This window comes from Rhincodon typus, chromosome 27, assembly GCF_021869965.1.
Source record: "Rhincodon typus isolate 14 chromosome 27, sRhiTyp1.1, whole genome shotgun sequence".
In the NCBI taxonomy this organism is placed as follows: Eukaryota; Metazoa; Chordata; class Chondrichthyes; order Orectolobiformes; family Rhincodontidae; genus Rhincodon; species Rhincodon typus.
The window spans coordinates 42033826-42052258 of NC_063358.1; the positions used below are offsets into that span (position 1 = coordinate 42033826).

General features: G+C 41.3%; 1 protein-coding gene across 1 annotated transcript in view; it reads right to left on the reverse strand.

The window, feature by feature from the left end:
- The window catches only part of LOC109921632 (collagen alpha-2(IX) chain-like), an 86565-nt gene that overhangs the window by 11308 nt on the left and 56824 nt on the right, over positions 1–18433 (reverse strand). The window contains exons 13-19 of the mRNA XM_048612968.1: positions 16578–16631; positions 15163–15216; positions 14304–14357; positions 9723–9776; positions 5691–5744; positions 3030–3083; positions 1778–1831 (exon numbers count right to left, since the gene is read on the reverse strand). Of these exons, the coding sequence (XP_048468925.1) occupies positions 1778–1831; positions 3030–3083; positions 5691–5744; positions 9723–9776; positions 14304–14357; positions 15163–15216; positions 16578–16631 (378 nt within the window). The remainder of the gene's footprint in view (positions 1–1777; positions 1832–3029; positions 3084–5690; positions 5745–9722; positions 9777–14303; positions 14358–15162; positions 15217–16577; positions 16632–18433) is intronic.

The window sequence follows — 18433 nt, forward strand, 5'->3', positions numbered from 1 at the left end:
CCTGAAGGTGCTGACTCTCACCGGGATACAGTTCCTGAGGGGGCTGACTCTCACTGGGGGACAGGTCCTGAAGGTCTGGCAGCATCTGTGAAGAAAAATCAGAGTTAATGTTTCAGGTCTGACCCGAAACGTTAATTCTGATTTTTCTTTACAGATGCTGCCAGAGCTGCTGAGCTTTTCCAAGAACTTCTGATTTTGTTCCTGATTTACAGCATCCAAAGTTCTTTTCGTTTTCACTTCCTGAAGGTGCTGGCTATGACTTGGATACACTTCCTGAAGTTGCTGACTATTTTTTACTGATTTCCTTTCTTAAAGGTAAGTTGCAAACCTGTTGAATTTTAACAATGTTCTAACAGCTTCACTCTCACTGTTACTTATACTGTTTTACTGACAGATTTTTAAAATTGAATACAAGTTCTGAGGCACTCACAGTTTGATCTGAACTTACATACGGCATATATCTTTATACACATATAGTAGATGAAATATATATTTGTACATTAGTATTCACATACATTATATAGATTTCCATGTGAAAATTGGCATTGTCACCAAGGATCATTTGCCCTCTCTCATGAGAGAGATGGTTGGTGGTGAGTTCATCCTGACTGTTACCATGGCTCAGGTGAGATACAGGATTGAAAAGGCCAAAGCCTGTCTGGGCATTCAACCTGTAGTGTTGGTACTACTCTCCATTGCGAACCAGCCACTCAACTGACTGAGCCATACCAAACGTACACTCAGACACTTCACAGCTACTATCACTGAAAAGCTCAACAGACATAGAACATAGAACATTACAGCGCAGTACAGGCCCTTCGGCCCTCGATGTTGCGCCGACCTGTGAAACCAATCTGAAACCCATCTAACCTAAACTATTCCATTATCATCCATATGTTTATCCAATGACCATTTACATGCCTTTAAAGTTGGCGAATCTACTACTGTTGCAGGCAGGGCATTCCACACCCTTACTACTCTCTGAGTGAAGAACCTATCTCTGACATCTGTCCTATATCTATCACCCCTCAATTTAAAGCTATGTCCCCTCGTGCTAGCCATCACCATCCAAGGAAGAAGGCTCTCGCTGTCCACCCTATCTAATCCTCTGATCATCTTGTATGTCTCTATTAAGTCACCTCTTAACCTTCTTCTCTCTAACGAAAACAGCCTCAAGTCCTTCAGCCTTTCCTCATAAGACCTTCCCTCCATACCAGGCAACATCCTGGTAAATCTCCTCTGCACCCTTTCCAATGCTTCCACATCCTTCCTATAATGCGGCGACCAGAACTGTACGCAGTACTCCAAGTGCGGCCGCACCAGAGTTTTGTACAGCTGCAACATTGTCAGTGGTTTTCCCCATTCTCTAGCTGAGAAATATTGAAACCAGTTTCAGGGTGTGGAGTTAACCCTCTCTACTCCATCACATATTCCCATAAATCTACACAAACCAAGAAGGTGAGTTGTTGTTAGGATGGCACTTGACAGCAATCATACGTGCACTGGACATCTGTGACCTACGACAAATTTTCCCTTTCCTTCTTAATACTCTTTATTTTCAACTTTTCCTCATCTCAACTCTATAAATACCTATATTCTATAAATTATCTATCTTCCAAGCTATATAAGAATCTATCCACTGACCCGATCTCCAGTTCTCACAAAATTCACAAAATTCACTTTATGCAAAGCTGAGCCTTTGACAATTGGTGAACCCTTCTCCTCCTGAGGAATCTGCACATTTGCATCTGATTAATAAATATTTGATGATACTTACAGCTCCTCCCTGGGGACCAGCAGGTCCTGGAATTCCAGATTGTCCTGCATCTCCCTACAGGGAAACAGACAGGGAGAAAAGTTTCCTGATTATTTTATAAACACGCATTGTCTACTATCAATCAAAACATGACACTCCAATGCACACCTATTCATGGGGTATGTGAAGATGAGGGGAAGAGGAATGCTGTATTGTTATTGCATTGTCCCACTCATAATAAAAGTTGCAGCTACTGTTTGGAGGGTTATTGGCTTCACGCAGCTTTGTGTCTGTTATTGTCACTTTCTCTTGGGGGCACAAACAAAGCGATTGGGCTGGAACGTGGAGTTAAAATCAGCTGCAATCTTCTCAAATGGTGGAGCTAAAGGGGCCATGAGGTCTCTTCCTGGTTCTATTGTTTATTTTCTGAGGATAGTGTGTGACATTTTGGAATTTCATATTGATCTAGGGAGTGAATCATTCCATTTCACCCGTTATGTGTATGTACAGCAACTAACAGAGTTAAACACACACTATCAGACAGAAGTCAACCTCTGCAATTGCAAAGACGAAGCATATAATCTAGGCTAACATCTCAGATTTAAGTACAGCCCTGACTAAAGAGCTGTTCTTCAGATAATGCATTGAAGTAAGACCATCAGAAGATACTAAAAGATGCCAGGAACAAAGATTTCTTCCTGGTGTGATGGCTAAAATTCATCCTCAACTAACATCAGTATGGAGTGTCGTCAAACCACTATCATATTGGCTGCCATCTTTCCTTCATTACAACAGTGACTGCATTTTGGAAGCATTTTGTTGGCCGTAAAGCACTTTAGGATGTCCTGAGGGTGTGAAAAGTATTATAGAAATACAAGTTTTTTTTCTTTCTTTACCTACCATGTGTGCCAGTTTACTGGAGGTAATAGCAAAATCTGATCATTTATCTTGGACAGAGAACTGACGTAGGGACTTGTCAGCCACTAAAACTAACACTCATACAACCCCTCCCACCTCAACTTCTGGGGAGATCCAAACTGTTTGTTGGAGGGACCAGCAGTGAGGTTATGGATTAGATCTCAAATTCATGGGGAAGCTTCACCTGGAGTTGACTTTTTTTGAATGAGAAGTAAAGTCTGCATGTGTGATCTGCAGATAATTTAAGTAGGCATCCAGAGAGATGCTGTACTGGACTTAAAGCTCAGTGAGGAATACAATGCTGCTCATTAGGCATCCCCCCCCAAATAAACCACATCTTTTCACCATTAAATACCTTCATACCAGGAACCCCAGGGGTGCCGTCCTTGCCATCGATGCCCGGTAATCCCTGTAATAAACCACACAGGACAGAGTAACCAGAGAGAGTCAAGTGCATGGAGAATTAATACATTTGTGCAAGTTTATACAGCAGGAACATTCAGCACATCACTTCTTATTTTCCAGTGAGGAACAGATGCTACAGTCATCTAGGGCCTTTTCTTAAATTGTTCATTTGTGGGATGTGGGTGTCGCTGGCTGGCCAACATTTCTTGCCCATCCCTAGTTACCTTGAGAAGGTGGTGGTGGCTGCCTTCTTGAACTGTTGCAGTCCACCTGCTGTGAGTTGACCCACAATGCCATTAGGGAGGGAATTCTCTCACCCTTTTGACATATTGTGTTCAGCCTAAGAACCGGTCTTTAGGGAGGAATTATTGGACCAGGAGGGAATGGAGCATGAAGTCACCAAAATGATCCCAGGACTAAAGGGTTAAATCATGAGGACAGGTTGAAAAAAAGTTACAGTTTTGTTTCTCTCTCCTCCAATCTAAAACTTTGAGTCTAGTGTAAATGACAATTATAGCTATTGGCCTGTGAAATACATGGCACAGCTTGCTTCCTTTATTTGCCACAAGAATGTTAATAGTAATAAATACCCAGTCAATACATGATAGACATTTTAACTTTCTTAAAAAAAGTTGTTTTGAAAAAAGTAACACTTTTTAACTGTGTAACTTAAAGATGACAGTGTTTACAAAAAAATGTCTTGTTGAAAGAATTAAGTTACTGAAGGTCCTGCTCTTAATCACACATGATGTTCTGTTCCTCCACAATGGCAGTGAAATTGTTCCTTTCTTTGAACTGAAAGTCAAGTAGATTTTCATCCCCAACCCCCATTCTCTTCTTTATTTTCAAAACATAAAATACATTCCTTTACGTATATATAAAGAGTGAACTTATCTTGTTTTAATTCATTCATGGGACATGGGCACCCCTGGCCAGACCATCCCTTATTGCCCAGAACGTAACCCCAATGCTGTGGGTCCGGAGTCATGTGTTGGCCAGACCAGGTAAGGGCAGCAGATTTACTTCACTACAGTACAGTAGTGACTTGGATGGGCTTTATGACAATTGACAGTGGCTACATGGTCATCATTAAGCCAGATCTTTGAGTTATTTAGCAAGATAAAAGGCGTTAATGGCAAGCCCTGGGGCCATTTTTCCTTGGAGCATCAGAGGCTGAGGGGTGACCTTTTAGAGGTTTCTAAAATCATGAGGGGCATGAATAGGGTACATAAATAAGGTCTTTGCCCCAGGGTGGGCAAGTCCACAACTAAAGGGCATAAGTGAGGTGATGGCCCAATGGTATTATCTCTAGACTGTTAATCCAGAGATCCAGATAAAGTCCTGGGGATCCGGTTCAAATCCTGCCACAGCAAATTGTGGAATTTGAATTCAATAAAATATCTGGAATTAAGAATCTAATGATGACAATGAATCCATTGTTGATTGTTGGAAAAGCCCATCTGGTTCGCTAATATCCTTTAGGGAAGGAAACTGCCATCCTTACCTGGTCTGGCCTACGTGTGACTCCAGACCCACAGCAATGTGGTTGACTCTGAACTGCCCTCTGGGCAATTAGGGATGAGCAATAAATGCTGCCAACCAGCGACGCCCACATCCCGTGAATGAATAAAGAAAGAAAAAAAAGGTTTAAGGTGAGCGGGGAAAGATTTAAAAGGGACTAAGGTGCAACTTTTTCACACAGAGGGTGGTGCGTGTACGGAATGAGCTACCAGAGGAAGTGGTGGAGGTGGGTACAATTACAACATTTAAAAGGCATCTGGATGGGTACATGAATAGGAAGGGTTTAGAGAGATTTGGGCCATATGCTAACAAATGGGACTAGATTTATACAGGATATCTGGTTGGCATGGACGAGTTGGACTGAAGAGTCTGTTTCCATGCCCTACAACTCTATGACCCTATAATTTGATGGGGTGCACAGATAGAAAGAAGCTATTGTCTCAGGTAGAGAAGTCAAAAACAAGGGGCACAATTTTCAAACTCCAAAAGTTCAGGGTGATGTCTGGAAGCATATCATCAAGGTCAGAAACTCTCTCCATAAAAAGCTAGTGAAAATTTCAAAATTCAGACTGATGAATTTTTGTGGGCATGGATTTTATGGAAGCAAGGCAGGCAAACAGAGTTAGTCGAGATCAGCCATGATCTAGTTAAATGGATGGAGAGACTGATGGCTCCCCCTTGCTCCCTTGTCTTGTAGATTTGACAGGTCCCCGTGATCCAGAGCTACTTCACCCAGCAGCTACTTTCACATCAGTCAGCATCATATTCAGCTACATAAGGCTTCACCTTGCAGCCTGATTCAGCCCTCCATTCAACATCAGAAACTATGCTATCCAGTGCTAATTATCAGGAGCAGAAACACCATCACACAACACCCCAGTAAGTTTCTGGCTAAGATCAGCTATGCACATATATATAGGTCCAAGATAAAAACCCAGAGAAACTCTGGGCAGTTCAATTCCACATTAACTCGAGAGCACAAGAGACAAATAAACCTGGACAATATGGTCAAAACAATACACTGGCTGGAGGCATTCACACCCAATTGTGAGCTGATTGTTGTTATTAATTAATTAAAAACATGACTTACATTTTGTCCCTTCAGTCCACTTTGACCTTGACGTCCACGTTGCCCTCGTACTCCCTGCAAAGTGATAGGACAGTCAGACATCAGGCAATGAGTATAGGGCTGGGCAACTAGAGACTTTATCTGTCTGAATACATTTCACAGGCAGGAAAAGGATGTGATACACACTCTAAAGCATAGCAGAGGAATAACAGCAACCACAGACACAGCCTTCATTATGCACATTAATGTCGATGTGCAGTGTACTGTAAATGGAAGCAATTCTTCAGTCCCAGAATGGATCTATATTCAAACAGTAGTGTAGGTCTGAGAACCAGGATTACTAAGTGGTCTACACTAAGAACCAAGGTCCACAGTCCCACTTACTCTGATTGTGAGGGTTAACTCTTACAGGTAAATTACACTACAATTAACACAGCTTCCTATTCAGTTAATTGTTTCAATCTAATTGTGATGTTCATCGCTGGGATTCCATGCATGTAAGTATTGAATGAGCCTGAACTTCCACAGTGCCTGCCTACTCCAATGTTTGAGGTGTGGGCAATAGGACTCTGAGCTGTCCTTGGAAAAGGCAGTGCCACATCTTGAATCAAATTACCTGCTGAACACAGTGGCATGCAAAAGACAATCAGGTTTTCCAATGCTGCATCATTTTTTTTTCTATTTGTACCTGGGAGATGGACATTCCAAACAAGGCCAGTATTTGTTGTCCCTTCCAAATTGCACTTAGGATGATTTTGGTAATCCATTTTCCTAAGCCACTGCAGGGTTCACATAATAAAATTACACCCACAATGCTGTTAGGAAGGGAGTGATATATTTCCAAGTCAGAATGGTGTATGGCTTAGAGGGGAACCTGCAGAAGGGGGTGTTCCCAAGTATCTGCCACCCTTGTTCTTCCACATAATAGTGCTTATGTATTTTGAATATCAAAGGAGGCTTTGTTATCTTGTACAGGCTCCGGTCATGGTGTGTCTTTGGTGCAGGGAGTGAACATTGAAAATGGTAGAATGGTGGATGAATGCTGATCAAGTGGAGTGCTATATCCTGATGGTGTCAAATCTTTCAGTGTTACTGGAGCAGCATCAATCCAAGAGAGTTGGGAGTATTCCATCACACTGTAGATTTGTGCCTTCTAGAAGGTGAAGTATTGGTGAGTGCGGTGGGTGAGTGCCGAGGTCAGTGCTAAGATGTGAAACATGTTACCCAGAATTCCTAGCCTCTGACCTGCTCTTGTAGTCACAGTGTATACATGGCTGGTTCAGTTACATTTCTGGTCAATGTTAACCCCCAGAATCATTCTCTGAACACTTCTGGCTGAAGATTGTTACAAATGCATCAGCCTTATCTTTTGCACTGATGTGTTAGGTTCCCCCAAGGTTCAGAATGGGGATATTTGTGGAACCTCCTCTTCCTCTGGTCAATCGTTTAATCGTTCACCACTATTTCTAACTGGGCATTGCAGAGTTTAGATCTGATCTGCTGATTGTGGGTACCCTTGGGTCTGTCTAACACCTGCCAATTCTGCTGTTCAGCAAGCAAGTAGTACTGAGTCATAGCTTCAGCAGGTTGAAACGTCAACTTCAGGTATACTTGCTGCTGCTCCCAATCTGTCCTCCTGTGCTCTTAACTGAACCAGGGTGGAACCACTGCTTTGATAGTAATGTAGAGTGGGGGCATGCAGGGCAATGAGGTTACAGATTGTGCATATATACAATTCTTGTTGCTGCTGATGGCCCACAGTGCCTAATGAAAGTTCAATTTTGAATTGCTACATCTTTTTTCAACCTCTCTCATTTAGCACAGTGGTAGAGCCACAGAACACAATGGAGGATATCCTCATTGACACAAAGTCCCACCTTCACACTCAGTCAGATACACATGTGAGAAGTAAATTAGTGAGGAGAAGGTCAAGCAGGTTTGTCCTTCCTGTTGGTTCCCTCACCACCTGCCACAGGCCAGGCTGGCTGATATGTCCTTCAGAACTCTGTCAGTGGTGGTGCTACCAAGCCACTGATATTCATTGAAGTCCCTCAGCCAAAGTGTATTTTGTGCCATTGAAATTCTCACTTCTTCTTTCAAGAGATGTTCAATGGAGAAATAGCGATACATCAGCTAGGAAGGGACAGAGTGATATGTGGTAAATCAGCAGGAGGTTTCCTTGCCCATGTTTGACCTCATGCCATGAGACTTCATGGGGTCCAGAGTCAATGTTGAGAACTCCCAGGGCAACCCCTTCCCGACTGTATACCACTGTGCTGGGTCTATCCTATCAATAAGACAGGGCATATCCAGTGATGGTGATGGTGATGCGTGGTAGGTATAAGTCTATGAGTACGACTGTGTCAGGCTGTTGCTTCACTAGTTCCAATTTTCACAGAATCAGAGAATCCCTACAGTGTAGAAATAGGCCCTTTGGCCCAACAAAGCCACACTGATCCTCAGAGCATCCCACCCAGACCTATCCCCCTATAGCCCACCTAATCTACACATTCCTGAACACTACAGGCAATTTAGCATGCCCAATCCACCTAGCCTGCACATCTTTGGACTGTGGGAGGAAACCGGAGCACGTGGACGAAACCCATGCAGACGTGGGGAGAATGTGCAAACTCCACGCAGACATTTGGAATTAGCTTCTAGACATTAGTAAGGATAGCGTTGGATGTGCCTTTGTCATGTTTAGTGCCTAGGCCACTGCTGGATGGTTTTATTCTTTATTAAATTTTCTGTTGGGTTGTGATAGAACGGAGCGGTTTCCTCAGACATTACACAGGGCAGTTAAAAATAGGCTGCATTGCTGGCAGTACATCAGCCAGACTGGGTAAGGGCAGAACTTTCTCTCCTCACAGTATACTTGTGTGGGTGTCATGCCAATCCAATTGATTTCATAGTCACCAGTATTCATCCTAGCTTTTCATCTGGGGTTTATTTCATTCACTGATTTTAACTTACCCAGCTACCATATTGGGATTTTAACATTTGGTTTGAATCTTGACCTCCTTCAGAGGGTGGGAGTGGGGGTACAGGTTTAGCACACAGGCTGCACTGTACTTGGTCACAATGCCATGAACATTGTTGCCATTACATAGCCACCCATGCCGCAACATTTTCTAATAGCGGGTAGCAGCCAGCACCAATCTGAATACCAAATACTTCCACTGCTCAGGTTGGTAGAAGGCAAGGAAAGGGTACCTCCTTTACCGCCCCCACGACGTACCATCCAACCGTCCTCTACTAGGTCACATTACCCCTCCCACCCCACCTTGACCACCCATGCCCCCTAATCCACCCCTTTTGCTCTTTGCATGGCAGTCTGTCAGCCTGATATTAGTAACATTCCCCGACTCACCCCAGGGGTCATCTCCGCAGTGACCTTTGTGAGGAAATAGATGCAGTCCCAACAGTGACTGCTGTTCCTGATAGCGCTGCTGGGGGAATGCCAGTATCTCTCAGAGGTGAGACTTGTTCCTGGGTGGGCTTAAGCCCACTGACCATTAAACTGTTGCGGAGCAAATTGGGTGGTTTACTCCTGACACTCGAACCAGGGAAGCAGGATGTTGGGACCCAGGCAGTATAGAAATTTGGAATCTCTGTGTTACAGCCTGCTAACGTTCCTTATCACTGTCCTGTACAAAATGGCACAGAGACTTGTCAAATTGGGATATCGCTCTCAGACTTCGGCTCTCCTGTGGAATCATACTGCTCCACCCAAAATCCCTGCATAACCACCATCCCTGGAGCCAAGAGTCCCAAACTGCACAGCTCTCGAGCTGAGCTGGGATACTGTGACCTGTGACAGTGTTGGACTACATCTCAATTATGCAGCATAAGGTTCATTTATTCTGTTACATTACATTCTGTTACACTGATGATGCTATCAAACTACATTGGTAGTTCTGGGACATGCTATGGTTGTGACAGGTGCTGTACAAGTTCCTTTGTTTTCATTTAGTTACACAAGGTGAGGGTAAGATGCAATAAAATACCCAAAGAACTGCAGATGCTGAAAATCAGAAACCAGGAGTAACTCACCCGCTCTCCTTTGTCACCAAAATCTCCAAGTGGCCCCTCAGGGCCTTGTTTACCCTGGAAGTAGAAAGAAAGAAATGCCATTACTTAGGACAATAAAATGACCAGAATTCAACAGTTCTGTGTGTAATGGTGACGTAGAATCTGGAGAATGAATAAAGAATAATTCACAGCAGCTTCCATCTCTTGACTCACTGAAAGTCACTTGCTGGCGCTGGCTCATTAGCACATTCCTGAGACTGATGGATTTTTCTTAAACTCCTTTGATTGCAACTTAACTTCACCACCATTAGCAGACAGTCTGTTATCATGGGAATTCTCCAATCAACAGCTTGCGTTCCAGACATGACAGAAACCCAGTTCATTTTTGTGAAGGGGTGGAAAAGGTTGAATCAAGCTAATTGTTTCCTATGGTGAAGAGTCCAAATCTCAGGAAACAACACAGTAATTAGTGGCAAAATCAAATCAAATACTTTCACCCAAAGGTTGATCAAGTCACAGGACCAAAGACTGCAGAAGGATATTGAAAGGGCGACGTTTAAGATACCAAGGAGCCAATTGTTTTGAAGCAATGGGTTTGAGGGGAATGTACAGAAGATATATAGGTGACCTAAAAGGCAAAAAATTTATACGGATCTGAAGAGATGTATAGATGACGCACAGAGATGACGTGAGAATATGGGGGTAGGGTTGAGGAATATAGGGAAAAAGTTGGTGAGGACGGAGTTCATCCATGGAAATGGGACACAGCTGTTGGGCTTACTAGAATTTTCCTGTTCTGAATAATCCCTGTCTGGCTGCTGGGAAGTTTATAATGAGAGATTTGTGATGGCTAAGGTAGAACTGAAGTCTGTCATGAGAAATGATTTGTAAACATCCAATGTGGCACCCATGGTCATTTGTGAGGCAAGTACAATGGATCCAGAACTCCACCATCTCACAACAGCCCACTGCACTATCATTTCATGTGTAAGGCCTTTAGTTGAGTGGTTTCTATGGACCAGCATTATACCTGATGAGGACAGATGAACAGTAATGTAATGGGATTGATGTTCCTGCTGGCTAGAAACACTTTGGTAATGATCGCCATTGATAGGAAGCCAGAAGGTGTTCCTTCAATCTTGTCACAGGAAGCAGCAACTCAAAGTTAGAGTGAAACCTTGAGAAGCACCCTCTGAAAATTAGACAAAGGACTGGTCTCTTTCCAAGGTAACTTTATATGAGTTAAATTGTGAGAGGGAAGGGGAAAGATTAACATAACAAATGGATGTTTGAACAATTAAAATCATTCCATGTTCTATACCAACTTACGCAGCATATGAGGATTTTGGCCCAGAATTGTATGAGTGCTATATGTTGTATAAGGTGTAAGAGTTTGAAAGTTTTAATGTTGAAGAGTGCCATAAATGCCACCCCTATGATGGTGTGATATGGACCTGGTGGGAGAAGAACACAGGAGCTCAATGCAGCAAGAGCTGGTCTTCCTCATAGTCTTTGGAACAAAGTCAATTTTATTAACGTTGCTTATATATACTGTTGTTACTATCATGCAATGTTTAAGACACGAGCCTCTTTCTGTTATATTACCAAGTGCTTTTTTTCTTTTCCACAGTAGACCAAGCAATAGTTCTTACTATTAGTTGCTAATCTACTAGACAGCTCATACAATGTGATGAGCAGTGGTGAAGATTCATCTTACAACATTATACAGAGAATCAGCTCTTGTCCTGTGAGGAAATGATCCACATTACTTAATTGTGTGCAATAGGCTGATGTAAATTCAACAGCACTAAATCAATAGGTTCTTCATTCTCACGTGGGATGTGCCATCGAACTGATTAGCTCCCTTGGCTATTTTAAAGGGCAGTTGAGAGTCAATCACATTGCTATGGGTTCTGGAATTTCACGTAGATCAGGTACAGGTGACAGATTTCCTTCCCTACAATCCTTTAGTGAACTAGAAGGGATTTTACAATAATCAACGATGGTTACATGGTTGCTATTAGACCAGCTTTTAATTCAAGATTTTTACTGAATTCAAATCTCACCAATTACCATGGTTGGATTCAAGCCCACATACCCAGAACATTGGTTTGAGCCTCTGGATTACTAAACCACTAGATAGCCACCATGCCTCTATTTCCCCATTGCTCCATATCACATAATCTTATGTTCTTCCATCTCCATAAGGGGGCTTTGACATTTTCTTCACAGAGATTTCACAGTTCCCCAACTTTCCCTATACAGCTGAAAGTATGCCAACTGATCTTACCAATGCGGTGACACTAGTGAGATCATCACTATTTTTTTCTTATTTCTCTCATTTTTGGTTTGGAACTGTGAGTTGCAGTTGAGAATTGCATTTGGAACTTTGATGAGTAGCTTGTTTTTAAAAGAAAGAGAGACAAAACACTGATGTATGTGGTTAGAAATTGGCCTGGAAAGATAATGCAGATTAATTACTGCTTTAAGAACTCTGTAGACAATTTGACACTAAGATGCTGTTATGCTCAGGGACTGGCAACTGATTGGATGCTGAATTTGTCAATCAAGGGAGGATCAGTAGTAGCCAGCCAACCACAGAGAATGCTGAAAAAGAAAGCGAAAAAAAAAAGAATGAACTGGCTCTGACGGAGATTTTGGGCATGAGACAGTTTATACTTTATAAGCTGCTGGACTAGGAAGCTCTCTCTAGTTATTCTCCAGTTATCAACTTGTTGAAAGTTCTGAGAAAAGAATCCTTGTCATAAGAAATAAGTTAGAGTCTCCAGAGGTCTCCAGAAGCTATATGCATTAACTGGTGACATTGGAATTCAAGGAAAGGATTTCATGAAGCATGACGTTCAAATGTTCATTGAACTGGAAAATTATGATTCTTTTCTTTTCCTTTCAATTTATCTCTTAACTCTGTCTCTCTGTCTATGGGTTTGTGAGTGGAGGATTATATTCAAAGAAGATTGATTAATATCTACAATCTAAGCCAGATTGTCTTGTCATTTATGTGTCCTACAAATAGTAATAACTTTTAATAGTTAATTAATTAATAAGTATTCTTAATTATAAATTGTTAATTTTTGTTTAAGTTATAATCTTCATGTCTAAGCTCTGTTATTTGTAAAGGCTGGTTAGGAATAACTCAGTTAGTTTGAGGATCGTTGAAAATTTTAATTTCACTGTTGTATTAATCGAGTGATTGTGAGGCTGATTTGGTTTAGCTTGCTATCCCTGTGTTGTAACAACACCAGAATTATATTTTCATGAAACACCATAGGAACCATTGGGAATAATGGGACCATGGTTGTAGTCAAAGAGGAGGAATTCTCAAATTAAGACAAAACTGCAGCCTACGAATCTTTTTATTTTTTGAAGACTTTGCCTTCTATTTAACTGAAATGTTTAAGACAGTAATTGTCCTGTAGCTTTACTTTTCTCCTCCTTACAGAAACCTACCTGGTATCTGCCCTGAAGAGCATGACTGCATGCAGAAGCTGACAGTGTGGGGGTAGTAGGTGAATATCTATATTAGGGTTTCACTCACACAGTGTACAGGAAAGTGTCTGGAGTGGCCTTCAAACAGAACAAATGGATGTGACTGTGACTCACAAAATAGCAGCAACATTTATGAAATCCTGTCGTGAATGAAGTGACAGCACTGGACTTGATTATTAATTAATCCTCTGTGGCGTTGCTCATGGCAGGCCAGATGGTATAAAGAAGCAACAGGAGTGCTCCATCATGTCACACAAGAACTTTAAATTCTGGTGAAAGGGCATTTATTCACTAAATGGTCCAAGAAGTTATCTAATTATTATAGCCAATGGTTTAGCAGGGAGACAGAAAATTGACCCATTACTTCAAAATGTACTTAAGTAAAACAACGAACTGTGTATGCTGGAAATCTGAAACAAAAACAGAAGTTGCTGGAGAAACTCAGCATATCTGACAAGATCTGTGGAGAGAAAGCAGAATTAATGTTTCGAGACCACCCTTCCTTAGTATTACTCTGCTATCTCCTTGTTTTCTCTCCACAGATGCTTCCAGACCTGCTAAGCATCTCCAGCAGTTTCTGCTTTTGTTTCAATATGTGCTGCTGTATTGCTTTAAGACAACCACATGTTATTTTTGTAAATCTTTCTGGGACTTAAAGATCAATTGCAGAGTGGTGGATAATACATCAGGTTTTATGTGTGACTCCTGAAAAGTTAATAAAAAGTATTTCTTGTTGCTGGACAAGATTTCTGTTTCTTCAATCATCAGTTGGGGATTTAGACTTGCTGTTGGTAGCTAAGTGTAGCTCACTACTTCAAAATTGACATTTTGACCTTGCATATGTCATTAAAATGATGTGTTTGACTGCCTCTTATAAAACTCAACGCACATTTTAAATACTATATTTGAGACAATATTGAACTAATGAATCAAACTCTATGCTGATTTGTGAAGAATGTGGGAGTTCCAGCTCCATTCACTACAGGTGAAGCATCAACTTCTTATTTCCCATTAAACAGCCATCAGCCAAGAACAGTTCATTAAGAAAGAAATGTGAGCAATCGAGAAACAGAGAAATGTTGATGTTTCACTCACCTGAAGACCCATTGGGCCAGTTGGACCCACCATGCCCTTGTATCCACGAGGACCCTGTGAAGACAGAAATCATTAGATCAAGAACAGTACTTGAATAACACATGCCGTGAGACCCAGCTGTGCTTGGTCTGGAACAGCATCTGAACTCATCCCATAATTATAGAAGCACTACAGTGTGGAAGCAGGCCATTTGCCCATTGAGTCCACACTGACCCTCTGAAGAGCATCCCACCCAGACCCACCCCAGCCCTGTAACCCTGCATTTCCTACAGATGATCCACCTAGACTACACATGCCTGGATACTACGGGAAATTTAGCATAGTCAATCCACCTAACCTACAGATGTTTGGACTGTGGGAGGAAACCAGAGCACCAGGAGGAAACACATGCAGATACGGGGAGAATGTGTAAACTCCAAACAGACAGTCGCTTGAGGCTGGAATTAAACCCGGTTCCCTGGTGCTGTGAGGCAGCAGTCCTAACCACTGAGCCACCGTGCCACCCTTGGTCACTCTTGTTATGAGGCCTGTCCCGTGTTTGACCAATTATCAATTCAAAGTTCTATTCCATGCTTGGTTTACCCTTAGCTGAAAGCCTATCCATTGCTCGGTTCCCATTTGGGCCCAAACCACCCATGCCCCTGTGTTATGAGCTGTCTAGCTCCAGATGTATGACGCCTTTGCTAAAATTAAAAAGCACATCAGTATTAACACACTCCTTGGTACAGTATTGAGAGATAGGGACCCTAGACAAAGAGGTTTTTGTGCTCTGTTGACATATTTAATTAAAGGAAGTCCACCATTCTCTCCTCACATGTCAAATCAAATTCTCGAGCTACATTTCAAAAACATTGCTTACTCGTTCGCCTTTTGCTCCCATCATGCCAGGGTATCCTCGAAGACCCTGAGGACCCTGAAGTTTAAAAAGAGAAATAAATACATTTTGAAACAAGACGTTTTGAGCTCCAACCTCATTAGCTGCGCATCTAATGTCACCAGTTGCACCCAGGCTGGACTCCCGGCTCCTGAATTCCTGAATACCCTGCCTGGAAATGCATTGGAGTAGAATTCCTGGCCATTCTGGCCCCCGGGCTCAAAGTTTAGCCTTAAATCTCAGGGCCATGGTCATATGTCCAGGATGGACAGATGAGCTGGCTGGTATTCTTTCCCATCTGCTCCACACTGATTTCACCTTGCTGAGTTGAGCAGCATCAGTCTGAGATATTACCAGTTTAACAGAGCGTACGGACATTCAGTCCCATGACAAGGTAATGGATCCTTTCTGGGATTGATTACCTTAGTTAGCAAATGTTTCTGGCTTTTCAGAGGGCCTTGAAGGGCAAACTCTTCACTCACTGCAGCTTGGAATTTGTATGAGTCTTTTAAGGATAAGAAAGACAGAATTTTTTGGGCAAATCTGAAACTGCACCTGTTACATCCACACAACTATCCCCTCCATCCAACAAACTATCCTCCCAATACCCTCCCTACCCACCTACTCCCCCAAAGCAACAACTCATACTCAATATGGCACAAACACCCAAAACCCAACAAACATCTCACCCAGCAGCTACCCTCACCCAATAACATCCAACCCACCCAACAACATCCCTCCAAACACATACCCCTACCTGACAATCCCTACCTAACAATCCCCCCGCCTAACAATTCCTCCTACACAATAAGTTCCTCCTATCCAACATCCCCCCGACCTCCCCAACAATACTCCTCAGCCTCCCTCTCCCCCATATAACCTGCCCCTTGTAATTTTGAATCTTGCCCTGATTGTATCCAGCTCCTTGTGGAATTAACCATGATGGCATGAGGAGCTTCTGCTGGGACTCTCTTTTATATGTAATATGAAGGAGAGTGAGGATCTTTGAATATTTGAATTCTAGGCTTGCAAATCATTTGCTCACAATTTGCTTACTGCTTAATCATCACTTCCAAATATTTCACTATATAAATTCAGGGGGGTTTCTCTGTTTCTGTAATCTCTAGATCAATGCAAAGCTAAACTTTACTGAAAAGACGTAATATCTCATCATGTTGAAGCCTTGACCCCATCACTCTGTACTGGTAAACTCACAACAGACCAAACTAAGGGGGCAATTTCCATAGATCACCTCCCTTAATAGGTCAGCTTCAGATTATTCTCCATAGTTAACCAAACAAGAGATCAGCCTCATGCCTTCCTCTGTCCTAATCTCCTCGTAGGTATACATGTAACTTTTGGAAGCTGCCCACAAGAAGCAGTAAGCAAAAATAATTTACTGGTTGGCCTGGAATGCCTTGTTCTCCTGAGATGCCAGTAGAACCTTTAATGCCCTACAAAGAAAGAGAAAACAAAACATTAATTTTGTCAATGATAATCATTTCCAAAATGCACAACATAATTTGGTCATGTTATAGCCAAATGCCAACAGTTTGCAGATCACTCTGGAGGTACGACTGAATCATCACACAACAGATTGCTTCAAGAATTAGTGATTGGTTTACAGTGGGCCAGTGAAGACCACCCTAATGGACATGTTGAAGAAAATAATTCATCCTGCAAAATATTCCCAAGATGGGTCATTTCACCTGATGTTTGTACAGACATTCATTTTGGTACCATAAGTAAGTTGTTTATGAAAAGGAAAGAACTTTGTGTCATTATATAATATTTAGGGTAAAATATAGTCACACATGTGTATTGTTACATAATTTACCATATTATACCAATTAATAAAGATTATGCTATTGTATAAAATATAGTCTTAAACCAAAAGTTACTGTTATTATATCATAAAGGTGTTATACTCATTATACAGTATTATTATATACTTCAGTTTACATAGCAACACAAGGTATTTCATTTAAAAATATAGTTATAATGTATAATACTTTATTACATAATATATGCAGCATTATGTCCATTAATAGACTATGTGTTATTACATATCATATGTTATACTAAGCAACACATAGTTTGTTATTACATCATGTGTTCAACACAGTAACACTTGATAAGTGACATAATACATAGTGCTACACCACATAACATAGTGTTCTTATAGAATATATTTACTGTATTGCTACACTCAGTAACACATGTTATGATATACAACATTTCATGTTGTACTTAACAACAAATGGTGTGTATCTATAGAATACATACACCCAGTAACAAATGGTGTGTCATTACATAATATATGCATATGTTACACTTAGTAACACATGGTATGTTATTATACAATTATATCTACAATGGTATACCCAGTAACTCTATATAACTATGCAATGTATGAAGTTAAAGTCAGTAACAAGTGTGTTGTCATATAATACAGTATTATAAGGTCAAGTTGCCATAGTTCCCAAGGGCCATAAGACTGCTCTCTCTCATCAGAACGAGACAGCTGGTAGTGGTTTAACCTGAGGATCACCACACCCGCAGTTCAGAAGGCGGGACCCCCAGGGTAACTTCAGCCTGTACGGAAATTGAATCTACATTGTTGGCATCAGTCTATATCACAAACCAGTTACCCAGCCAACTAAGCTAACCAACTCCAGCTTTATAAACAAGAGTGCACAACTGTGTATGCTGTGTATGTAGAGGTATTACACACAATATGAAGTGTGTTATTATACAGCATTACATGCATTATTATTACATAATATATACAATGCTATCCTTGGTATTGTTAGCATTTAATATTTAGTGTTAAACGGCGTAGCATATAATGCACATAATCTAGGGTTATACCCAGTGATTTACATTCAAATTATTTAAAATATATACACGTGTTTGAGCCAGGAACACACTGTTATGCAATGTGCGTTATACACAGTGCGATGTCCAGTAACACAGAATATATACAGTCGGTTACACGGAGTAGCATATGGAATGTTAATATGTAATATATATCCAATAACTCATTGTGTTACTGTACAATATATAGTGTTATATTCAGTAACACACAGGATGCTGTTATATTCAGTTCTGCTAATGCATGGTGTGCTATTATACAATATATAGAGTTGTAATCACTAATGCATGGCCTGTAACTACATAATATACACAAGTAAGATAGCCACTACACACTGCTTTCATATAGTACATAGCATTATTCTGAATAGCACACAATGTG